Source organism: Syngnathus scovelli, chromosome 1 (assembly GCF_024217435.2).
Source record: "Syngnathus scovelli strain Florida chromosome 1, RoL_Ssco_1.2, whole genome shotgun sequence".
NCBI lineage: Eukaryota > Metazoa > Chordata > Actinopteri > Syngnathiformes > Syngnathidae > Syngnathus > Syngnathus scovelli.
The window spans coordinates 12,433,205-12,460,005 of NC_090847.1; the positions used below are offsets into that span (position 1 = coordinate 12,433,205).

The 26,801-nt window shown below is 42.7% G+C and overlaps 1 protein-coding gene across 35 annotated transcripts in view; it reads left to right on the plus strand.

The window, feature by feature from the left end:
- Window positions 1–26,801, plus strand: part of LOC125988574 (protocadherin gamma-C5) — a 239,431-nt gene that overhangs the window by 152,088 nt on the left and 60,542 nt on the right. The window contains exon 1 of one of the 35 annotated variants that reach the window (XM_068650682.1): window positions 978–4,115. The exons of 28 other annotated variants lie outside the window; for them this stretch is intronic. In XM_068650682.1, the coding sequence (XP_068506783.1) occupies window positions 1,731–4,115 (2,385 nt within the window). In that variant the 5' untranslated portion in view covers window positions 978–1,730. Of the gene's footprint in view, window positions 1–977; window positions 4,116–8,977; window positions 12,024–12,745; window positions 15,422–15,861; window positions 18,744–19,739; window positions 22,426–26,801 lie in introns of those variants that run through there. 6 more of the 35 variants (XM_068650715.1, XM_068650655.1, XM_068650667.1 and 3 more) reach the window with 6 other exon arrangements.

Genomic DNA, 26,801 nt, shown 5'->3' on the forward strand with positions numbered 1-26,801 from the left:
GTATATGTGAGTGTGAATAGTTGATTGTATAAACATGACTGGCTGTGAATGACTGGCAAACAGTTTTTGGTGTAAACCGCCTCTCGTCCAAAGTCAGCTCGGACGACTCCAGTTCCCTGCGAACCTAATGGAGACAAACAAGCAATTTATGAAATGCATGGCGGAATGATTGGTTTTGTGTCTCCTAATCTCTCATGGGCTTGCTTGACATTTCCCCAGATCTAAAAATTACCTTGACTTGGTTGTCTGTTTTTTTTTTTTTTTCACAGCGAGAATTTAAATTATTTCTGCTCTTGCTTTGACATTTCCCATTTTGAATCAGGTTTTCTTGGAAATCTTCCATTTCATTAAGGTTGTATTTGATTGGTTGTATGAGATTGTAGCTTCGTCAAAACCGTTTGCTTACAGAAACTGGTTTAAATGTGAATCTTAATCGCCTCTGCCACCATATCAGATACATTTTAGAACATACAGGGGTCAAGACTGTTAAAATATATGATTGCGTATACTTCCACTGGATGTTGTTTGCTCACAAACCATTTTCCGCACAACTTTAAGTTATATTGTTTCATGGACTGTCAGGCATTGCTATGCTAAAAAAAAAAAAAACTTTTGACAATGAGTTACGATAAACTTTCACCTCTCCCTATATGCCATCATAGTTATCAATCTATAAGTAACTGCATATTGGAGAACATTTGAAAACATTACTTTTAAAATTGTTTAATTTTGACATTTGAACTCAGCTGCCTTCCTATCATGTCCAATAATTCCAAATAAATAAGATAATGCACAACTATCGCAAAAAAAACATTTTGGGGACAGATTAAAAATTGCCAGTGTGTCTTTATTTTGACGTAGGTCTTTTATATGAGTATTTATTGAAGACAAATTGTGGAGCCAAGGATGCATGAATGGTGCACATCTACGATTATAGCCTTTATCTTTGATGTTACGAACTTGAATTTGCACCTTTTGACGTCCGTACATAATGTTTTTTAATGGTTGCCAGGTAAACCATCACACATAGTGACATAACATTGAAAATATTTATTTGTAAACAGCTTCAATAGAACATGTACAATTAACGCAGCTACATTTACCTTTTGTGTTTGTGTGCCTAGTTAAACAAGAGGAATTAATCTCAGTTAAGGAAGAAAATCCCTGCAAGTTTAGCAAAGTTGTAAAAATGTGTCAGTATTTTCAGAGATGCCCGTGTTGTTACAGAGGTGAAACATAATATTGACGTTAAATTGGGACTACTAGAAAGCATACATTTGCTAATTTAATATTTTTCAGTGTTTCAGCTGTTATAGAGTGACGGTGGCGTGTGTTACTAATGTTTGCGTGCAGTCACTAATGTAGTAGGGTCTGTTTTACGAACAGATTTTCTCTATCTTGTACGCTATTGCTGGAGAAAGGGATTTGTCTTCTTCCACCCTGCAGTGTTGCAATATGGACTCTTAGGGACGCTGTAGACCAAAAAGTAAATGACTGGGTCAGGACTGGAGCTGCTCCTCCGTATAACGTCGACATAACACTGTGATAAAGCGACGGGAGGAGAACGGATCATTTGACGTGCTTGTCAATTTAAAAAATAGAGAATTTTTTACCTGAACACTATTTACGGCGATTAAGAGTGGATTACATCCGGCATTAGACTGTGAGGAGAGTCTTTTTAGTGGAATATATGCAGAGTGGAGCTCCGCTGGGGAGAATTGCAGGGAACAATGAATGGGCAAGTACCGCTGCTGTTTGTGTCCCTCTTCGCCCTCGATGCAGTGTACGGCCAGGCCAGCTATTCTATTCCAGAGGAATTGACCAGAGGATCGTTAGTGGGCAACATCGCACAGGATTTAGGTTTACAAATTCAACGTCTGATTACGGGCAAAGCTAAGATCTATTCGAGGAACAATGAAGAATACATCGAGCTGAGCCGAGAGAAAGGAGTCCTCCTTGTTAAAGAGAGGATTGACAGGGAGGCTCTTTGCGCACACACCGCGCTTTGTGCGCTGCATTTAGAAATTATTCTAGAAAATCCAATGGAATTTTACAGTGTTACTGTACAGATTACAGACATAAATGATAATGCACCTAGCTTTGAGAAAAACGAAATGAAATTTAAAATAAGTGAGAGTGCGACCATCGGCGCAAAATTCGTTTTAGATAGGGCTGTCGATCTTGATGTTGGAATTAATGACCTTCAAAATTACGGCTTAAAACCATCGGATCATTTTGCTCTCAAATTGCAAAATAAAGCAAATGGAAATAAAAACGTGGAAATGATTTTACAGAAGCATTTAGACAGAGAGAAAGCGGAGCAGATGTCTCTCGTGTTAACGGCTGTAGATGGAGGAGAGCCGCCCATGTCAGGAACGATGATGATTCTTATTACAGTGTTAGATGTTAATGATAATGCCCCCGTTTTCACACAGCCAACATACTCAGCAATCGTTAATGAAAATTCACCTGCTGGGACAATCGTGGCTACTGTTTCTGCTGCTGATGCAGATGGAGAATTGAATTCTAAAATATCGTATTCAATAACAAACACCCTCGATAATGTTAAAACTATTTTTGATATAAATAAAGAAAATGGTCAGGTTTCATTAATTGGCAATATAGATTATGAGAAGTCTAGAAATTTTCAAATTCATTTACTTGCAAGTGATGATGGAGGCCTCACAGACTCTTGTAAATTAATTATTGATGTACAAGATATAAATGACAATAAGCCCGTAATTAACATTATGTCCAAATCTAACGTAATATCAGAGGATGCTGAAATAAATACTGTTGTCACTATGATCAATACAGAAGATTTAGATTCAGGAGAAAATGGAAACGTGAATTGCTTTATAAACGAAAACATTCCATTTGTTCTGAAAATCTCAAAAAATAATTTTTATAGTTTAGTGACAGACGGCGAATTAGACAGAGAGAAGGCGTCTGAGTATAACATCACGGTAATGTGTTCTGATGAGGGCGTGCCCTCCCTGTCTAGCAGCATTACTCTCACCTTACACATCTCAGATGTGAATGACAATGTGCCTGTCTTTGAAAGGAGCTCATACCTGGCCTACATTGTGGAAAACAACACACCAGGTCTTTCTGTATTCACTGTAAAAGCCAGTGATGCGGACTGGAACCAGAATGCTCGTTTTTCGTACATCCTGGAGGACTCCTCAGTTAACGGAGTGCCAGTCTCCTCATATGTGTCCGTGAGTGCTGAAAGTGGAGTCATCCATGCAGTGCGCTCTTTTGATTATGAGCAACTGAAAGAGTTTCACTTCCTTGTCAGAGCGCAGGATGGAGGCTCCCCTCCCCTCAGCAGCAACGCGAGCGTCCGCATCCTGATCCAGGACCAGAACGACAATGCCCCTCAGGTGCTCTACCCAGTCCAGACAGGCGGCTCGCTGCTGGCCGAAATGGTGCCTCGTTCGGCCGACGTGGGCTACCTGGTGACCAAAGTGGTGGCCGTGGATGTGGACTCTGGCCAGAACGCCTGGCTCTCCTATCAAGTGCACAAAGCCACGGACAGGGCGCTGTTTGAAGTGGGCCTCCACAATGGGGAAATCCGAACGGTCCGCCAAGTGACTGATAAAGATGCTGTCAAACAAAGATTGACTGTTGTGGTGGAGGACAACGGGCAGCCCTCTCGTTCAGCCACAGTCATTGTGAACGTGGCGGTGGCTGACAGTTTTCCTGAGGTGCTCTCAGAGTTCACTGACTTGAGCATGCACGACAAGGAGTACAATGACAAGCTGACTTTTTACTTAGTTTTGGCACTGGCTGTGGTCTCCTTCCTCTTCATTACCTGCTTGCTCCTCATCATCGCAGTCAAAGTGTACAGGTGGAGACAGTCTCGCGTCCTGTACCACTCCAACCTGCCCGTAATCCCGTACTATCCGCCACGGTACTCGGATACTTTGGGGACGGGGACACTCCCACATGTGTATAATTACGAGGTGTGCAGGACCACCGAGTCTAGAAAAAGTGACATGAAGAACATGCAAGCTATGAGTCAAAGTTTAGTGAGTGTGGATGAAGCTGATGTTGATATGTCGAATGGCAACAAGCAGATGTCAGGAGACTTTTCTCAGATGTCAACATTGGTGAGTAAACTGTTTCACCATTCCCTTTCTTTTTGATCATTTCAATTGCTTTTGTGGTTTGTGTATGTATGTGTTGGTGCTGTTCATGGTGCTGAAAGTTTCATCTTCTGAAGTTAATATAGTTCTGGTAACTTTCAACTTGGTTGTTGAAACTTTTGTCAATGTTTAACGGACTTTGTAATTTTGCTCAGTTTTAAGTCAAGTCCATATTCTATATATTTTTATTTTTATTATCTTGATGTTATTCCACCAACCCAACAAAAGTATCCCTGAAATTCCTGCCCACAAAGGTAAAATTAACATTTTACACCCCGACATCTTCAAAATAAACAATTGTGATAGTGAGGATAGAATTCATGAGGTTTCAAAGAAATGTCATCAAAAGACTCATATCATGCAAAATGAACTCTTTTACGCTTTTAGCCATGTTAAAATGCTAAACCCTAACGAAATCACCCGCAAAGAGGTTTGCTCCCTTTGCTCACTTTGAGCAATCCAGCTCATTGCTCTTGTCGAAGTTGGCGTACCCTCTGCTGACCATAGGCAATAATTTGTAAACTGAATTATTGCATAAACTGAAATGTTTAAAAAGCAAACTGTTTAGACACCCGACATGAACTCAAAATTTTAATTTTAAAGGTTAAAACTAAAAATAAGGATGTATCTTAAACTAATGACACAAACTGACGCAGTAAAATAAGCAAAAATAACCACTAACAACAAAGGAAAAAACAAAACAACTATTTTATTACTAGTTCTTATGGACAATTATAGCGACAAACAGAAATTGAGCAGACTCTGGGGGTTGAAGCTGATTGATTCACTGCTTGATTAGTTTTTTTTTTTTAATGCTCATTTGTGGCTTCAATAAAACATTGTAAGAAAAGGGTGTGACACGTCAGGTATTGAAGTGACAAAGTAAGTCAGAAAATAGTAGCCAGCGTTTTGCAATAGCTATATTTTTGTGGCATGAATTAGCAAGATGAGAATTGTTGTTGTAATTCAGTATAAACACGTAATTAGTATTTGAACGTTGATTTACAGTGGTCTGGTGTTTTGATTTTGCGGTCGTTTGTTACTACGGATGAGAACGTTATGAATCGATTTTTTTTTTCCTTTGGCATTTATTGTCAGTGTGCAGGGTTTGAACACATACACATGACATTCACTATTTCTACTCTAAGGGACGCTATTGGTCAACGTAAGGTTTTTCCTCTATTCACTCAGACCCAGATCGCCTGCGCAGTCATGCAACTCGCTCTTTTCATTTGATGAGGAGGACACGTAAGAGACAGAGCGCCCCTCTGAGCGTTTGTTTTACGGATTTAAATTGTTAGTGTTGATGTGTTGTTGTTTTTTAATCTCACCGAAGTGGATTTTTCAAAGGTGAACCTGTGATTTTATTTGTGGAATAATACTTGATTATTTTGGCAAATATGGCACGTCGAAGATGCTTCGTGGACGCGCGCCGGAGATGGAGATTGTTTTGTGGACCACGGCAGCAAATTGGATCACTTTTGTTCTTGTTTTATTTAGCTGCCACTGTGGCTGGTCATATTCGTTATTCTATTCCGGAGGAGATGAAGAAAGGCGCCGTGATCGGTAACGTTGCACAAGATCTTGGTTTGAATATAAAAAGGATGGTTGCAGGGCGGGCCCGCATCGTGACGGGAGAAAACATTCAATACACGGAGCTGAAAACAGACAAAGGCCTGCTAGTCGTCAATGACAGAATAGACCGAGAGGAGCTTTGTGGAGATGTGACGCCATGTAGCTTTAACTTTGAGATCATTTTAGAAAATCCGATCGAGCTGCACAGAATAATTGTTGAAGTTTTGGATATAAACGATCATGCTCCTATATTTCAAAATAAAGATGAAGCTCTCCTATTTGAAATAAGTGAAGGGACTGCAGTTGGAGTGCAATTTCTACTACAGAGTGCCGAGGATCTCGATGAGGGACAAAATGCGTTGCAAAATTACATTTTGTCACCAAACGATCATTTTATCCTAAATCAGCATGCAAATCCTGATGGCAGTAAGTACGTTGAAATGGTGCTCCAGAAGCCTTTAGACAGAGAGCGACATCCCCATTTGTCATTAAAATTAATTGCACTTGATGGAGGAACTCCACAAAGATCTGGCACCGTAAATATAGAAATAAACGTTTTAGATGTAAATGACAACCGGCCAGTTTTTAATCAATCAGAATACAAAGCTTATGTTATGGAAAACACACTGAAAGGCACCAGTGTAATTACGGTAAATGCTACAGATGCTGACAGTGGTTCAAATGGATTAATCACATACAGTTTGTCGAAAATGAAAGGAAGTGCAGCAGGTATATTTAATATTGATGAAAACACTGGAATCATTTATGTGTTTGGTCAAATAGACTATGAAAGGAACAGAAAATATGAAGTGAGGGTGGAAGCAAAAGATCAGGGTGGGCAGAGTGGGACCAGTAGAGTTATATTTGATGTTATTGATGTCAATGACAATGCACCAGTCATTAATATAATGTCATTTTCAAGTCCACTGTCTGAGGATTCAGCTCCTGGTACAACAGTTGCAGTTCTTAACATCAAAGATTTAGATTCTGATAAAAATGGCCAAATAAAATGTTCCATAGATGGAAAACTCCCCTTTAAATTAGACAAATCTCTAACAAACTATTATAATTTAATTTCAGATCAATTTTTTGATAGAGAATCTGTTTCAGAATATAATATAACAATTACAGCCACTGATTTTGGAACACCTCCACTTTCTAGTTCAACAAAGTTACATCTTAGAATATCAGACGTGAATGACAATGCACCAATATTTGATAAAAATATTTATTCAGCTTATGTGGCAGAGAATAATTCTCCAGGCATTTCCATATTTGCTGTCACTGCTCGAGACACTGATTGGAATCAAAACGCGAGAATATCTTATCTTTTAGAGGACACACACATAAGTGGCAGTCCTGTGTCTGCTTTTGTTTCTTTAAATTCTGAAACCGGTGTTCTCAGTGCCGTTCGATCGTTTGATTATGAGCAAATTAAACAAGTGGACTTGGTGGTCAGAGCGCAGGATGGAGGCTCCCCTCCTCTTAGTAGCAACACAAGCGTTCGCATCCTGATCCAGGACCAGAATGACAACGCCCCTCAGGTGCTGTACCCAGTCCAGACGGGCGGCTCGCTCCTGGCTGAAATGGTGCCTCGTTCAGCAGACGTGGGCTACCTGGTGACCAAAGTGGTGGCCGTGGACGTGGACTCTGGCCAGAATGCCTGGCTCTCCTATCAAGTGCACAAAGCTACAGACAGGGCACTGTTTGAAGTGGGCCTCCACAATGGAGAAATCCGAACTGTCCGCCAAGTGACTGATAAAGATGCTGTCAAACAAAGACTGACTGTTGTGGTGGAGGACAATGGGCAGCCCTCTCGTTCCGCCACAGTCATTGTGAACGTGGCGGTGGCCGACAGCTTCCCTGAGGTGCTCTCAGAGTTCACTGACTTGGGCATGCACGACAAGGAGTACAATGACAAGCTGACTTTTTACTTAGTCTTGGCGCTGGCTGTGGTCTCCTTCCTCTTCATCACCTCCTTGCTGCTCATCATAGCAGTCAAAGTGTACAGGTGGAGACAGTCTCGCGTCCTGTACCACTCCAACCTGCCCGTCATCCCGTACTATCCACCTAGGTACTCGGATACTTTGGGGACGGGGACTCTCCCGCATGTGTACAATTATGAGGTGTGCAGGACCACCGACTCCAGAAAAAGTGACTGTAAATTGGACAGGGCTGCGAGTCACAACGTTCTGGTCATGGATCCCAGTCTTACAAAGACCTTGCAGATGAGACGCAATGAAAAGAACATCCTGGATGAACCCGACTCTCCTATAGAGGTTAGAATTAACCATTTTCCCTTTGCAAAATACATGCCATGTGAATCACAACCATGGTCAGAGACAAAAGGGTGCCAAACACCAAATGTGTTTTTTTAACTGCATGTGTATAATTTAGGCGCCCTTGATTGTAAAGCGTTATTAAGTTATAGAAATTGAACTCGATTAAGTATCAAATTAGACAATCATATTGTTTCAAATAACTAAATAATGCGTATATTAAATTGTTTTTGGGCGGCGATGTGTCAACCTTCCTCTGACATTTGCATGGGTTCTACACATGTTGGCGCTTTTAAAGATATTATGTGTGTCTCCTTACTTGCGGCTTCCACTGATGTCATTCATACGTCATGTGAAAGACAGAATGGAATTTGTTTAGTAGAAATGGACATCACGAATACATTGACAAAACCAAATGCATTTTGTAAACCTTTTAGCAGGAGTGTTAATTTTCAACATGTGACTTCACAGACTTTTGTTGAAGCCACGTTTTGTTTGTTGCAAGGAGAGCTCATTTACAAATACTTGTAAATGGTGCTTACTGCAACTCATTGTCATATTTTATAATTTTTTCATTGTCTAGCATTTGACTGGAATTATATCTTGTCTTGCCGGAAGTGGATTTTTTTTTTTTTCTGCTATTGCAAATGCTTTTGCAGGGACTGCACGTCAAATAGTTTTTACCAAAGATATTACTGCTGTGTCAATACTGTAGTTATTCACTAGAGAAATTTGATGACTCAAAAAGTAGCCAACGTGTGTGCTACTGGTGCTACATATTGGTGTTATCTTGTGCTCAATCACCAGCAAATGTCTGTGTAATTGTCCACGACCTAAGAGATTATACATATTTACTTGTGCTGCCGTCACCTTAATGAAAATTAATCATCTTTGTAATTAGATCATCAATCTCCTCAGTGTTTATTTATAGTAGAAACATATTGAAAAATGGATGGCAATGCCTATAACCTTGATTTATTTTTGTTGCAATCAGCTGCTGCATGTGGAATAACAAAATAGATGAATCACTGAGGGATATTGCAGAGATATTATATATTGACTATTAATCACCCTTCTCCATGAGTTCTTTATTTTTCTTAAAAAAACATTTTTTGGTGGGTGTGTTTTTCCATTTGTTGTCCAAATGATGAGTAGAATATTTTATCAAGTAGATGATTGTTTGGCAATTGGTTTGGATTTGTAGTTTAGAGTTCGTTTTAGAGCCCCTAACAAATAAGTAGCCTAACACTAACCCTAATTTCCCTCTTAATATATGACGATGACTTTGTGGATGACTGAAAATGCTTTTTATTATAGGCCCGCTTGTTTTGCATTAGGCGGAGCCCTAGATATGATATCCTGCAGTACACAATTTTGGACTCTTAGGGACGCTGTTGACCAGAAATGTTCCCGATCTTTATCCGTGTACCCTGCACACAATGAGCCACATCGACATTAAACCAACAGAAGAGGGAACGCGCACGTATCTGCTGGTTCAGTGGTTGTTGTTTTTTTAAGGAAAAATTCATCTCATCCCCCACGATATTTTTCTTTTTGAGTCCCTATTTGGATAAGAGGAATTTACATGTTTTTAATCTCTAATTTGGACCATAGCACATCGAATGGAACAATGAAGCGGCAAGTACTATTGTTCATTTGGGCGTATTTCGTCGGATTGGTGCTAGGGCAGGTCACCTATTCCATTCCCGAGGAAATGACCAAAGGCTCTTTGGTTGGAAACATAGCGCAAGATTTGGGCGTGCATGTGAAAAGGCTGAAATCTGGGAAAGCTCGCATCTACACGGAGGGGAATGCAGATTACATGGAGCTGCACAGAGACAGAGGGCTGCTCGTTGTTAAAGAAAGGATCGACAGGGAGGCGCTGTGCGGACAAACAACGCCGTGCGCGTTACATCTACAGATCACACTGGAAGATCCAATTGAATTCTACACGGTGACAGTCGAAATTAATGACATTAATGACAATGCGCCCACTTTTAATAAGGATGAAATGACGTTTAAGATAAGCGAATCCAATGTTATTGGAGCAAAATTCGTGCTGGAGAGGGCTGTGGATTTAGACGTTGGTGTGAACGGGTTGCAGGGCTACTCGTTAAAGCCTTCTGATCATTTTCATCTAAAATTAAAAAATCAACAAGATGGTAGCAAAAGCGTGGAGATGATCCTGCAGAAACCTCTAGATAGAGAAGCTAAAGAACATCTCTCTTTAGTTCTCACTGCGGCTGATGGGGGTGACCCACAGCTGACAGGAACAATGCGTGTAGAAATTGTGGTGCTAGACTCAAATGACAACACTCCTGTATTTACGCAGGAAATATATAAGGTCACTGTGATGGAGACTGCCACTAAAGGCACTTTTATGTGCACCGTGAGTGCTGTGGATGCAGATGAAGGCTCAAATGGAAGAGTGTCTTATTCAATAACCAACACAGCGGATGACGTTCCTGTTACTTTTGAAATTGATGAAAAAAGTGGTGCCGTGTCTTTAATTGGAAGACTAGATTATGAAAAGGTGGCTCACTATGAAATATTTGTGCAAGCTAGTGATGATGGAGGGCTGACAGATTCATGTAGAATTATTGTGGAAGTGACTGACACAAATGATAATCCCCCGTCTATAAATATCATGTCTAAAACCAGTTCCATATCAGAGAATTCTTCACCAGGAATGGTGGTCACTATCTTTAATGTACAAGATCCTGACTCGGCAGAAAATGGCCATGTTGCATGTTTTATTGGAGATAATATGCCATTTCTGATGAAAAGTACATCTAAAAAGTTCTTCAGCTTAGTCACAGATGGTGATTTGGACCGAGAGAGGTCGAGTGAGTACAACATCACAGTGACGTGCTCTGATGAGGGCATGCCCTCCCTCTCCAGCAGTGTCACTCTCACCTTACACATCTCAGATGTGAATGACAATGCGCCTGTCTTTGAGAGGAGCTCATATGAGGCCTGCATTGTGGAAAACAACACACCAGGTCTTTCTGTATTCACTGTAGAAGCCAGTGACGCTGACTGGAACCAGAATGCTCGTCTTTCTTACATCCTGGAGGACTCATCAGTTAATGGGGTGCCAGTCTCCTCATATGTGTCTGTTAGTGCTGAAAGTGGAGTCATCCATGCAGTGCGTTCTTTTGACTACGAGCAACTGAAAGAGTTCCACTTCCTTGTCAGAGCGCAGGACGGAGGCTCTCCACCTCTTAGTAGCAATGTGAGCGTTCGCATCCTGATCCAGGACCAGAATGACAACGCCCCTCAGGTGCTGTACCCAGTGCAGACGGGCGGCACGCTGCTGGCTGAAATGGTGCCTCGTTCGGCAGACGTGGGCTACCTGGTGACCAAAGTGGTGGCCGTGGATGTGGACTCTGGCCAGAACGCCTGGCTCTCCTATCAAGTGCACAAAGCCACAGACAGGGCGCTGTTTGAAGTGGGCCTCCACAATGGAGAAATCCGAACGGTTCGCCAAGTGACTGATAAAGATGCTGTCAAACAAAGACTGACTGTTGTGGTGGAGGACAACGGGCAGCCCTCTCGTTCAGCCACAGTTATCGTAAATGTGGCGGTGGCCGACAGCTTCCCTGAAGTGCTCTCAGAGTTCACTGACTTGAGCATGCACGACAAGGAGTACAATGACAAGCTGACATTTTATTTGGTCTTGGCGCTGGCTGTGGTCTCCTTCCTCTTCATCACTTGCTTGCTACTCATCGTAGCAGTCAAAGTGTACAGGTGGAGACAGTCTCGCGTCCTGTACCACTCCAACCTGCCCGTCATCCCGTATTATCCACCTCGGTATTCGGATACTTTGGGGACGGGGACCCTCCCACACGTGTACAATTATGAGGTGTGCAGGACCACTGACTCCAGAAAAAGTGGCTGTAAATTGGACAGAGCTGCCAGTCACAACATGCTGGTAACGGACCCGAGTTCAGCCGGGACCATGCAGAAGCTACACATTCAAAAGAACATCCTGGATGAGCCTGACTCTCCTCTAGAGGTTGGTGTCTTGAAACTTATAAATGTTGAAAAATTGGTATGCAGGCAATAGCAAAAATGCATGATTATAAATGGCCACCATGTATTCCAGCTGTTATCTGCCATTTGGCTTTGATACTATACAGCTGCCTCGTGAAAGTGTGTGACTTACCTTCTCCTGTAAAGTTGAATGTCATCAAATGGCAATTTGCTGTCATTCATATCTTAATGGTGGCTATTTTTCCAAGTCAAATATGAGAATAATTATGCAGTGTATGCTGGCTGTACTTGCAATATTTCAGTTAAAATGCTTAACTTTACAAAACGGCATGAATATATAACGTGAAATAATGTCCACTGAACAGGTTGACCATTACTGTCAAGAAAACAAAAAGTTTGGGCTGAAGTTAGACCTGATTACAGCAGCTCCAAAGCAGCTGTTTCAGCACCATGGACAGCAGTCGTGTTGGCTAAATGACCTGCAGTGCGCATTGCCCCTATTTACTGCAAGTGATCCATTGTGTTATCTGCATGTAATTTACTGATTACCAAATAATTAAAATAAGCATTCATTTATGATATATGCATACTTTATAATCATCATATATTTTAGCTTTAGTTCTGCTTTAGTTGTCACATTTTAACTTTAGTACTTTGGTTTCTGCCAGTTGGATTTGGTGGCATGTGTTATTTTTCCCCCCTTGTTTTTTTTTTTAACTTTCTGTTGTAGTTTATATTTTTCGTCTCAAAGTGGCGCTGTTGGCATGCCTGGTGAAATTTAAAGGCTGCTGTTTTTTTTTTTTTTTTTTTCCCTTCCTCCTCTATTCTTTGTCCCTGCCTTTTGCGCTGCTGTGTTGGTGATAGCATATACTAAACAGTCGTCTCTTGACGCAAACAGTGAGGATTCACGATTCTACTGGATTTTATAGAAAATACTGTGGAGTTCTGCTTTTTTTCGGAGCATGTTTTCTAATGGAGTCGGGATTGTAGGATTTTAATTGCTGAATGAAAACAAGCTCCACGGACAAAACAATGAGACGGCAAGTACTGTTGTTCTTCTCGGCTGTGTGCCTTCGCTCCGTGCTTGGCCAGGTCAGCTATTCCATCCCCGAAGAAATGCCCAAAGGCTCTGTGTTTGGAAACATAGTGCATGATTTAGGTTTAGATCCCAAGAGGCTGAAATCTGGCAAGGCTCGTGTGTACACCGGCCGCAGTGTGGAGTACATCGGCATAAATAAAGAAAGAGGAGTCCTCGTAATCCAAGAGCGGATAGACAGGGAGGCTTTGTGTGCAGAGACCTCGCCGTGCGCTTTGCATTTTCAGATCATTCTGGAAAATCCAATGGAAATGTTTCGAGTGACGGTGGAGATTACCGACATAAATGATAACACGCCCAGCTTCACCAACTCTGAAAAGCGCTTTGAAATTAGCGAGTCAGCCGTCATAGCATCCAAATTCATATTAGAGAAGGCAATCGATTTGGACATAGGGATAAATGGCTTACAACAATACGTACTTACTCCTGCTGATAATTTTGCCTTAAAATTAGAGAATGAGGCTGATGGGAGTAAAAAGGTAGAAATGGTGCTGCAGAAGCCCCTCGATCGAGAAAAGCAGGATTATATAAGGCTTTTATTAACTGCTATTGATGGAGGTGAGCCACAACTGTCAGGCACTATGCAGATATTTGTTAATGTGTTAGATGCCAATGACAACGCACCTACTTTTGAAAAACGTATTTATAGGGCAAAGATACTTGAAAATGCACCCAAGGGCACCAGTGTAACAACTGTGAGTGCATCTGATAAAGACATTGGCGTAAATGGTGAAGTATCATATTTAATATCTCCCGGCAAACGCCTTCTGACAGACATATTTAATATTAACCAGCAAACTGGTATTATCACGCTGGTAGGTGACGTAGATTATGAAATGGCAACTTCCTATCAGATGGATGTGGAAGTGGTTGGCACAGGAGGTCTGTCTGATTCAACAAAGGTGGTTGTTGACGTGATTGATATGAACGACAACAGCCCTGTTATCAATGTTGTTTCCAAATCCGACACCATTTTAGAAAACTCACCTCCTAATACTGTTATAGCAATGTTAAGTGTAAGTGATCCAGATTCAGAAAATAACGGACAAGTAGAATGTGTCAAAGATGATGCAACTCCCTTTAAGATACAAACCTCTTTGAATGGATTTTATACTTTAGTTACAGAGGTAGATTTGGACAGAGAGAGGTCGGGCGAGTATAATATCACAGTGATGTGCTCTGATGAGGGTGTGCCCCCCCTCTTCAGCAGTGTCACACTCATCTTGCACATCTCAGATGTGAATGATAATGCGCCTGTTTTTGAGAAGAGCTCATATGAGGCCTTCCTTGTGGAAAACAACACACCAGGGCTTTCTGTATTCACCGTAAAAGCCAGTGATGCTGACTGGAACCAGAATGCTCGTCTTTCATACATCCTGGAGGACTCCTCAGTTAACGGAGTGCCAGTCTCCTCCTATGTGTCCGTCAATGCTGAAAGTGGAGTCATCCATGCAATGCGCTCTTTTGACTATGAGCAACTGAAAGAGTTCCATTTCCTGGTTAGAGCGCAGGATGGAGGCTCCCCTCCCCTCAGCAGCAACACGAGCGTTCGCATCCTGATCCAGGACCAGAACGACAACGCCCCTCAGGTGTTGTACCCGGTGCAGACGGGCGGCTCGCTGCTGGCTGAAATGGTGCCTCGTTCAGCAGATGTGGGCTACCTGGTGACCAAAGTGGTGGCCGTGGACGTGGACTCTGGCCAGAATGCCTGGCTCTCCTATCAAGTACACAAATCTACAGACAGGGCGCTGTTTGAAGTGGGCCTCCACAATGGAGAAATCCGAACAGTCCGCCAAGTGACTGATAAAGATGCTGTCAAACAAAGATTGACTGTTGTGGTGGAGGACAACGGGCAGCCCTCTCGTTCAGCCACAGTCATTGTGAACGTGGCGGTGGCCGACAGCTTCCCTGATGTGCTCGCAGAGTTCACTGACTTGAGCATGCACGACAAGGAGTACAATGACAGGCTGACTTTTTACTTAGTCTTGGCGCTGGCTGTGGTCTCCTTCCTCTTCATCACCTGCTTGCTGCTCATCATCGCAGTCAAAGTGTACAGGTGGAGACAGTCTCGCGTCCTGTACCATTCCAACCTGCCCGTCATCCCGTACTATCCACCTAGGTACTCGGATACTTTGGGGACGGGGACCCTCCCGCACGTGTACAATTATGAGGTGTGCAGGACCACCGACTCCAGAAAAAGTGACTGTAAATTGGACAGGGTTGCGAATCACAACGTTCTGGTCATGGATCCCAGTCTAACAAAGACCTTGCAGATGAGACGCAATGAAAAGAACATCCTGGATGAACCTGACTCTCCTATTGAGGTTGGTTACTTGAGTTTTTCTGTAAGATAACTTTTCCCCTTGTCAGTGAACAAAAGCGCCACAATTACAATTTTATGTCGGAGTCCATACATCACCATTGTATATGATAAGCAAAGGGAAGTTGCATCTGCTTTATTTATGTTGCAGTACGCATTGCTTAAGATTTACGACCAAATAATAAGAATAATACTAATAAAAATAATTGCATCATATTTTTACTACTCCTACTACTACTACCACTGCAACTACTACTACTACTATGACTACTCCTACTCCTACTACTTCTACTACTCCTACTACTACTACTACTAATAATAATAATTGTGAGGTGTCAGACCAGTTGGTTTTCTGAACTATAATCGTTCATTGGTAATGCAAACAAGACCAATGACAATGCATGTTTAATGGCTAAAATTTAAGCATACTTCGTTGTTTTGGGGCATCTTAATATGGCCATATAAACTGCCCAAAATTAAATGTTAAAAAATACATGAATTTTTGCATATATATCTATTGTGATCAAAAGTCCTGTATTCATTTGCGTGTGCTTTTATATATTTTAATTCATAAAACAAACTCAGATTTGCCACGAAAAAAATATAAAATAAACCAATCGGATTACTTTTGTGGTGCTTTGATACACAGATGCATTTTCATGGCAATATTTGCATATTCTACACTTTATGTCCGAGCATTTGTTGTTGCGTGCAGAATAGAAAAGGCCGCTTGTGGCCAGAGTGTGGCAGTCTACGACAGGGCTTCAGTTCCTCCCTTTCACACAATGACGCTTTCGAGAATAAAGCAGTCATTTCCAGACAGTACTCGCTAATCGTGGACGTGTATAGCTGTTGTCCATGTTCTTCATCTTTAAACTGGATTTACACGGAGTTTTTTATGTAATGGATTTATGAGATTCATGGATTTTTTATTTAAAACGATGACGCTGCAACGAGTCCTGCTGTTGTTCATATTGGTTCTTTTTTCACCCTCCGTATTTGGACAAGTCAGCTACTCGATCCCGGAGGAAATGGAAAAAGGCTCTTTAGTGTCAAACGTGGCTCAAGATTTAGGTTTGGACCTGAAAAGGTTGAAATCTGGTCGAGCTCGCATTCATTCCGGGGACAGTGCGGAATATATCGCGCTGGATAAAGAAAGAGGGCTCCTCCTTGTGCAGGAGAGGATAGACAGAGAGACGCTGTGCGGTGAGACGACGCTCTGTGCTTTGCATTTGCAGTTAATTTTGGAAAATCCCATGGAAATGTTTCGCATCACTATAGAAATCACTGACATAAACGACAACGCCCCACGCTTTGCATCTAGTAGTAAACGTTTTGAAATCAGCGAATCAGCCATTGTTGGATCCAAATTTGTACTGGAGAAAGCCATCGACGCTGATACTGGTGCTAATGGCCTGCAAAGCTACTCGCTTAGTCCAACCAATAATTTTCAGCTGAAATTAGCGAATCAAGCAGACGGGCGTAAAAAGGTGGAGATGATATTACAGAAGTCTCTGGATCGAGAGCAGCAGGAAGAAATCTCATTGTTATTAACAGCCTTTGACGGCGGACAACCGCGCAGGTCAGGAACAATGCAGATTATTGTTCATGTATTAGATGTAAATGATAACGCCCCTGTGTTTACTAAGACTTTATACAAGGCAACTATTAGCGAAAATGCACCAAAAGGCACCAGTGTTATAACGGTTAGTGCTTCAGACAAGGACAGTGGCTCAAATGGACAAATATCTTATATAATATCCGAAAACACCCTCATATCCGAATTATTTCGGATTAATGGTGCAACTGGGGATGTTATTTTAACTGGTGACATTGATTATGAGAGCTCAAAAGTATTAGAAATAGACATTGAAGGTGTGGATAATGGAGGACTGTCTGATTCAAGTAAGATCCTAATTGATGTTATTGATGTAAATGACAACAGTCCTCAAATGAAAATACTCTCCAAGTCGGATTCCATTTCAGAGGACTCTGCAGAGAATACTGTTGTCACTATGTTAAGTGTTAGTGACCCCGACTCTGGCAGCAATGGAGAGGTCAAGTGTCATATCAATAATGACATTCCATTTAAAATGGAAAACACAATGAATGGATTTTATAGTTTAGTAACAGAGTTAGCTTTGGATAGAGAATCTGCATCTGAGTATGTGATCACAGTGACATGCTCTGATGATGGTCAGCCCTCCCTCTCCAGTAGCGTCGCACTCAGCTTGCACATCTCAGATGTTAATGACAACGCACCTGTCTTTGAGAGGACCTCATATGATGCCTACATTGTTGAAAATAATACACCAGGTCTCTCTGTATTCACTGTAAAAGCCAGTGATGCTGACTGGAACCAGAATGCTCGTCTTTCATACATCCTGGAGGACTCCTCAGTTAACGGAGTGCCAGTGTCCTCATACGTGTCTGTTAGTGCTGAGAGTGGAGTCATCCATGCAGTGCGCTCTTTTGACTATGAGCAACTGAAAGAGTTTCACTTCCTTGTCAGAGCACAGGATGGAGGCTCCCCTCCCCTCAGCAGCAATGCGAGCGTTCGCATCCTGATCCAGGACCAGAACGACAACGCCCCTCAGGTCCTGTACCCGGTGCAGACGACCGGGTCGCTGCTGGCTGAAATGGTGCCTCGTTCAGCCGACGTGGGCTACCTGGTGACCAAAGTGGTGGCCGTGGATGTGGACTCTGGCCAAAACGCCTGGCTCTCCTATCAAGTGCACAAAGCCACAGACAGGGCGCTGTTTGAAGTGGGCCTCCACGATGGAGAAATCCGAACTGTCCGCCAAGTGACTGATAAAGATGCTGTCAAACAAAGACTGACTGTCGTCGTGGAAGACAACGGGCAGCCCTCTCGTTCAGCCACAGTCATTGTGAACGTGGCGGTGGCCGACAGCTTCCCTGAGGTGCTCTCAGAGTTCACTGACTTGAGCATGCACGACAAGGAGTACAATGACAAGCTGACTTTTTACTTGGTTTTGTCACTGGCTGTGGTCTCTTTCCTCTTCATCACCTGCTTGATACTCATCATCACAGTCAAAGTGTACAGGTGGAGACAGTCTCGCGTCCTGTACCATTCCAACCTGCCTGTCATCCCGTATTATCCGCCACGGTACTCGGATACTTTGGGGACTGGCACCCTCCCGCACGTGTACAATTATGAGGTGTGCAGGACCACTGACTCCAGAAAAAGTGACTGTAAAATTGACAGAACTGCTAATCACACCGAGCTGGACCCCTGTTTGACAGGAACCATCCAGATGATAAACAGTCAAAAGAACATCCTGGATGAACCCGACTCTCCTCTTGAGGTTGGTCGATTGTGCTTCATTTGCACTCTGCAGTAAATTATTACATTTGACATGAATGCAAATTCATGATTGTTGATGAACACATAACCACTAGGCAGCAGGCACTTTTCATCTGTTTGTGTAACTGCATACTAGAGCCAGCCACCTGCTTTCATCCTTCTAACAATTAAATTTACTGGATATTATCACTGGCTTCCAGATAGACACTTTATTGAACCCAAAGTAACTTTCAGAATACAAAACAAGTTAAATAAGTCAGTGAATTAGAAGTCAGTAAGCCCTTAAAAAATTGTAAAGACCCAATTTGACTCAACTTCCTGGGTTGTTTGTTGGGTTGCACAAAACCATTTTTGTTACAGAATACAAACCATTTCATTTCATTTTTTTTTTTTTTTTTGGGGAAAAACAATTCAAAGTTGGGTTAAATGGACCCGACTTCCTGGCTGGGTCCAATTTTTAACCCAGCATTTTTTTAACAGCGTATTAGTTTGACCATGCTGTTTCTTTTATTAGTAAGCTACGTATTCTCTTGCATCAGTGGCTTGGGCAGCAACGTGTTTAATCGTTTAAATATGTTTCCTTTCCAATTATGACGTCTGATCTCCCCAATAAATGAAGGCGTCTTCTTGTGGGAGGTTTTCTCATGTGTTTTGCGAGAAAAAATAGAGCATCTCTGCGTGAATGGGGTGTGTGAGTTTCCAGCACCATGGACAGCGACAGTTAGGCCACTGCTGCACAGCTGGAACTCTCTCTTTGCTTTCAGCGGTTGTTCCTGTTTTGTTTTGTTTTTCTGCAATATCCTCAATAGCCCGCAATAGAAATTAATATCACTTGACCAAATCTCTCAATTATATGATGTCATTGCACTTTTAGTCAGCATAATGACAGTGGTATTACCGTTCCTTTTTTTTTAAATATATTTTGTTATTATCTTTATTATGCTGTTTTTGGATCAATTTAATATTGAAATAAGATAGACTACTGTATGGCTTTAAACATTTTTTTTTAGTTGCACTTGCGCAATTTGAACTCTACGGGACGCTGTTGGCTAATATTTTTCGGTTGGCCATTTCAAACCTTTTGTCACATTTACTCCCCCTTCGTCTATGCACATCCGCGTCATTTGTGGAAGCGCTGCATCGCAAACGGATATTTCACGCTGGGTCTAAACTCGATTCTCATATTTGGATTCAAAATCATTTACCTTCTTTTTTGGGCGGTGTCTATTTTCAGTGGAGTGGCTTACATAAAGGGAATATAGGACCGTGTCTTTTGTGCAGCTGGGGAATCAGCTCGGACAATGAGACGGCAAGTACTGTTAATGTTCATCTTCTGCCTCGGCTCCGTGATAGGGCAGGTCACTTATTCCATTCCGGAGGAGATGGGGAAAGGATCTTTGATCGGTAACATAGCCCGAGATTTAGGTTTAGACGTCAAGAGGCTGAAGGCGGGCAAAGCACGCATTTACACGGGAGACAGCGCTCAGTATATCGAGCTGAACAGGGAACGAGGAGTCCTCCTTATCAAAGAAAAAATAGACCGCGAGCTACTTTGCAAGCAGACGACGCCTTGTGCGTTGCATTTCCAAATAACACTTGAAAATCCGTTGGAATTATTCCCCATCACGGTGGAAATCACGGACATTAATGACAATGCGCCAGTGTTCCAAAAAGAGGAGAGAAGGTTTGAAATAAGCGAATATACAGTCGTGGGCTCTAAATTTGTGCTGGAAAAAGCATTTGATGCTGACACAGGACTGAATGGGCTCCAGAGATACACCCTGAAGCCGAGCGACAGTTTTGTGCTTAAACTGCACAGTCAGTCAGATGGCAGCAAAAAGGTCGAAATGGTTTTGCAAAAACCACTAGACAGAGAAAAACAAGAGCACGTATCTTTGATTCTGGCGGCCGAGGATGGAGGAGAGCCACAGCTGACGGGAACAATGCAGATCCATGTCACTGTTCTGGATGCAAATGATAATGCGCCAGTATTTAATAAGGCTGTGTACAAAGCAAGCATCACTGAGAACTCGGCGATAGGGACACTTATTACAAAAGTGAGTGCTACAGACGCAGATAAGGGATCAAACGGAGAAGTGACCTATGTGATCGGGAATAGCATGGATACTCTGTCGAAGCTGTTTCACATTACTAGAGAAGGTGATGTCATCCTGAATGGTCTAGTAGATTATGAAAAAGAGAAAAATTATCACATTGATATAGAGGCTATTGATCAAGGGGGGCTTTCTGATTCCAGCAAAATAATAATTGATATAATTGATGTAAATGACAATAGTCCCATTGTGAATATGATCTCATCATCTAACTCAGTGCCAGAAGATGCGCCAGCCAGAACTGTGATAGCGTTAATGAGTGTCAGTGACCCTGATTCTGATGCTAATGGACAGGTTAATTGCTTTATAGGTGAAAATAATCCATTTGCGATAAAAATTACATCTAATAATTTCTATAGTTTAGTGACCGACAGTGATTTAGACAGAGAGCGGGCATGCGAATATAATATCACAGTGACATGCTCAGATGAGGGCGTGCCTTCGCTCTCCAGCAGCGTCACTCTCACCTTGCTCATCTCAGACGTGAATGATAATGCGCCTGTCTTTGAGAGGAGCTCATACGAGGCTTACATTGTGGAAAACAACACACCAGGTCTCTCTATATTCGCAGTAAAAGCCAGTGATGCTGACTGGAACCAGAATGCTCGTGTTTCATACATCCTGGAAGACTCCTCAGTTAACGGGGTGCCAGTCTCCTCATATGTGTCTGTTAGTGCTGAAAGTGGGATCATCCATGCAGTGCGCTCTTTTGACTACGAGCAACTGAAAGACTTCCACTTCCTTGTCAGAGCGCAGGATGGAGGCTCCCCTCCTCTTAGTAGCAACGCAAGCGTTCGCATCCTGATCCAGGACCAGAACGACAACGCCCCACAGGTGCTGTACCCGGTGCAGACGAGTGGCACGCTGCTGGCCGAAATGGTGCCTCGTTCGGCCGACGTGGGCTACCTGGTGACCAAAGTGGTGGCCGTGGATGTGGACTCTGGCCAGAACGCCTGGCTCTCCTATCAAGTGCACAAAGCCACAGATAGGGCGCTGTTTGAAGTGGGCCTCCATAATGGGAAAATCCGAACTGTCCGCCAGGTGACTGATAAAGATGCTGTCAAACAAAGACTGACTGTTGTGGTAGAGGACAACGGGCAGCCCTCTCGTTCAGCCACAGTCATTGTGAACGTGGCAGTGGCCGACAGCTTCCCTGAGGTGCTCTCAGAGTTCACTGACTTGAGCATGCACGACAAGGAGTATAATGACAGGCTGACTTTTTACTTAGTCTTGGCGCTGGCTGTGGTCTCCTTCCTCTTCGTCACCTGCTTGCTGCTCATCATAGCAGTCAAAGTGTACAGGTGGAGACAGTCTCGCGTCCTGTACCACTCCAACCTGCCCGTCATCCCGTATTATCCACCTCGGTACTCTGATACTTTGGCAACGGGGACCCTCCCGCACGTGTACAATTACGAAGTGTGCAGGACCACTGACTCCAGAAAAAGTGACTGTAAATTGGACAGAGCTGGTAGTCACAATGTGCTGTTCACGGACCCCAGTTCTACAGGGACGATGCCGAAGATGCACATTCAAAAGAACATCTTGGATGAACCTGACTCTCCTCTTGAGGTTGGTCACTTGAAATGACTCCCAGTTAGGTCATACTTATCTTACCATCATATTGCAAAGTGTCTTTGTGTTTACACAACTGTAGTGTAACAAACTCTTAGTTAACGCTCCGTGCCTTTATTAAAATTTGATTGTGAATGCATTCATCATATATGCAATAATATGTCCCTTGTTGTAGATTCAGTGGTTCAGCACCACAGATAAAGAGGATGATGAGTGACATTATATGTAGACTAAAGTGTGTTTCACCTGTCGTCTTTAAATTAATGTGAAGAATTATTTGTTAGTTAAGTTATTCAGCCGTGCTTTGATTTGAGGTAAGGTGATTTATTTTGAACATGAAATATTTACTGTATCATACATCAGGACCCCTAAGCTTTGCATTACGAAGGCACTAATTTAACTTTTTGGAAAATAAATACAACAATATGCAAATACTACAGTACAATACAACATGTAATCCTTTTTAACTTTTTTTTAGAACGTTGTATAAAGCTTAACTAATTTTCTGTCATAATGATACATTGCCAATATATTGCATTACATTTTATGTTAATGTGGCAACTATTGTAAATAATTTTATTATTTAACTAGTATGGAGCGGTCAAACACTTTATCTGCTTCACTGTCATGCTTTCGTGGTCAATTTGGATTCGTGGATCATTTAGGTTACTATAAATTAAGCTTTGTTGTTGTAATCATCCATTCATTTTGTACCACTCGTCCTGCAGTTTCCATTTTGAACTCGCAGGGACGCTATTGTCCATGATGTGCCTTATGCGGTCGGGGTGCGTCCTGTACATCTTAATACGTAGAGGGGAAAAAAGGCAAACCATACGAGAGGCTGTCTGGACTGGAGCGTATTTCTCGTTGGAACTATTTTGTGACATTTTTGGATGAATTACCGTCCGAGCTGATTTGCTCATTAGTGGGATTTTTGTCTTTTTATTTCTATTAATGCTGCCCAATTGTGATTTTCTATTTTGAACATGAGGGAAAGGAGAACAATGGGACGGCAAGTAACGCTTTTCACCTCGCTCGTATTCATCAGTGCTACATTCGGACAAATCAACTATTCCATTGATGAGGAAATGCATGTCGGCTCGTTAGTGGGAAATATAGCCGAGGATTTGGCTATTGGCGTGGAGAATCTGAAGTCGCGCAGTGCTCGAGTTTATTTTGGTGATAGCAAGCAATACATCGAGCTGAATAAAGACAGGGGCGTCCTCCTCATCAAGGAGCGAATCGACAGAGAGGCGCTTTGTGCACAGTCTATGCTGTGCGCACTGCACTTCCAGATTATTTTAGAGAGCCCCATCGAATTTTACAAAATAATAGCGGAGGTTGTCGACATCAATGACAACGCCCCCGCCTTCGAGAAAAGTGACATTAAATTCAAAATAAGCGAATCTACCGTGATAGGATCGAAATTCGATTTAGAGCAGGCGGTGGATCTCGACGTTGGAATAAACGGTCTCCAAACGTATCTCCTCCAACCGTCTGATAATTTTGCGTTAAAATTTCACAATCAAGCAGACGGCTCCCGCAGTGTTGAGATGGTGTTGAAGCAGGCTCTTGATAGAGAGAAAAAGGAACATTTGCATCTCGTGTTGACGGCAGTGGATGGAGGAGAGCCGCAGAAGTCGGGCACAATGCAGATTATTATCACTGTCTTAGACGCCAATGATAACGCACCCGTTTTCACAAAGCCCGTATACAAAGCTACTGTTGCAGAAAATGCACCTAAAGGCACCGTCTTGACTGTAGTTAGCGCATCGGATGCTGATCACGGAGCCAATGGTAAACTAAAGTATTCAATCAGACACAAAATGGATGATGTAAAGCATTTGTTTAATATAAATGAAGACAATGGTGAGGTCACTCTAAAAGGGAATATAGATTACGAAAAAGCTCGCAACTATCAAATTAATGTGCGTGCAAGTGATGATGGGGGACTAACAGACAGCTGCAAGGTTGTAGTTGACATTGTGGATGTGAATGATAACAGCCCGTTGATCAGTGTCATGTCAAAGACAAATGTCATATTTGAAGATGTCAGAAGTGAAACTGTTGTAACGATAATTAACGTTCAAGACCAAGATGATGGTGAAAATGGCAAAGTAGAATGCAGAATAAATCAGAATAGTCCCTTCCTTCTCAAGTCGACTGATAGTAATTTCTACAGTTTAGTGACAGACGGTGATTTAGACAGAGAAAGGTCAGCTGAGTATAATATCACAGTGACGTGCTTTGATGAGGGGGTGCCCTCTCTCTCCAGCAGTGTCACACTAAGCTTGCACATCTCAGATGTGAATGACAATGCGCCTGTCTTTGAGAGGGGCTCATATGAGGCCTACGTTGTGGAAAACAACGCACTAGGTCTTTCCGTATTCACTGTAAAAGCCAGTGATGCTGACTGGAACCAGAATGCTCGTCTTTCATACATCCTGGAGGACTCCTCAGTTAACGGAGTGCCAGTCTCCTCCTACGTGTCTGTTAATGCTGAAAGTGGAGTCATCCATGCAGTGCGCTCTTTTGACTATGAGCAACTGAAAGAGTTTCACTTCCGTGTCAGAGCGCAGGATGGGGGCTCTCCTCCTCTTAGTAGTAACGCGAGCGTTCGCATCCTGATCCAGGACCAGAACGATAACGCCCCTCAGGTGCTGTACCCGGTGCAGACGAGCGGCCCGCTGCTGGCCGAAATGGTGCCTCGTTCGGCCGATGTGGGCTACCTGGTGACCAAAGTAGTGGCCGTGGACGTGGACTCTGGCCAGAACGCCTGGCTCTCCTATCAAGTGCACAAAGCCACAGACAGGGCGCTGTTTGAAGTGGGCCTCCACAATGGGGAAATCCGAACGGTCCGCCAAGTGACTGATAAAGATGCTGTCAAACAAAGACTGACTGTTGTGGTGGAGGACAACGGGCAGCCCTCTCATTCAGCCACAGTCATTGTGAACGTGGCGGTGGCCGACAGCTTCCCTGAGGTGCTCTCAGAGTTCACTGACTTGAGCATGCATGACAAGGAGTACAATGAGAAGCTGACTTTTTACTTAGTCTTGGCGCTGGCTGTGGTCTCCTTCCTCTTCATCACCTCATTGCTGCTCATCATAGCGGTCAAAGTCTACAGGTGGAGACAGTCTCGTGTCCTGTACCACTCCAACCTGCCCGTCATCCCGTACTATCCACCTCGGTACTCGGATACTTTGGGGACTGGGACCCTCCCGCACGTGTACAATTATGAGGTGTGCAGAACCACTGACTCCAGAAAAAGTGACTGTAAAATGGACAGAACTGCAAGCCACAACGTGCTAGCAATGGATCCCCACTTTGCAGGGACGATGCAGAAGATGCGCAGTGAAAAGAGCATCCTGGATGAACTTGATTCTCCTATAGAGGTTTGAATATTTTAAATGCCACTATTTTGTGTTTCCTCTCTTCGAGTCAGAACTGTGGGTCACATCCAATTTCAGTACTATGGAGAGCGACAAATAGCTTGACTCTCCTCTAGAGGTTGGTCACTTTTTTTTTTTTTTTTTTATAAGGACCATCACAGTTGCAATTGTTGAACAGGGTTACCTTGGACAAAATGTAGTTCCATGCTGTGGCTGTTGAGCAAAATTAAGTGCCGTGTTTCAATTATCAATTCTGGCCATGTTTTATACAACTTAAAAAAAACATACAAAATGATACACACTTTAACAACAATAAGATGACATTTCAATTATACATAATCGTATCTATTTTATCCAGTGGCACTACAGGAAGTCTGATCACAATTATTGAATATCAAAGTAACAATCAATTAATGTAAATGGTATCTTACAATTTTCATAACTGCCGGTTTGGAATAATAGAGTAGCCTACAACACATTGTTCACGGTTTTGTGACTAATCATGTATAAACTATATTTTACAGTTGTTTAATCATTCTCATAACAATAAAAAAAAATCATCATCAAATAATAATAAGAATAAGAATAATCTGCCACGAGTCAGAAATAAAATATCAATTACTCCATGAGATATTAAGAGTAAATAAGTAATAGCATAATTCATTTTATTAGTAGGCTATGGGCGGCTCGGTAGCGCACTGGGTAGCACGTCCGCCTCACAGTTAGGAGGGTGCGGGTTCGATCCCACCTCCGGCCCTCCCTGTGTGGAGTTTGCATGTTCTCCCCGAGCCCGCGTGGGTTTTCTCCGGGCACTCCGGTTTCCTCCCACATCCCAAAAACATGCTTGGTAGGCCGATTGATCACTCCAAATTGTCCCTAGGTGTGAGTGCGTGTGCGAATGGTTGTTTGTCTCTGTGTGCCCTGCGATTGGCTGGCAACCGGTTCAGAGTGTCCCCCGCCTACTGCCCGATGACGGCTGGGATA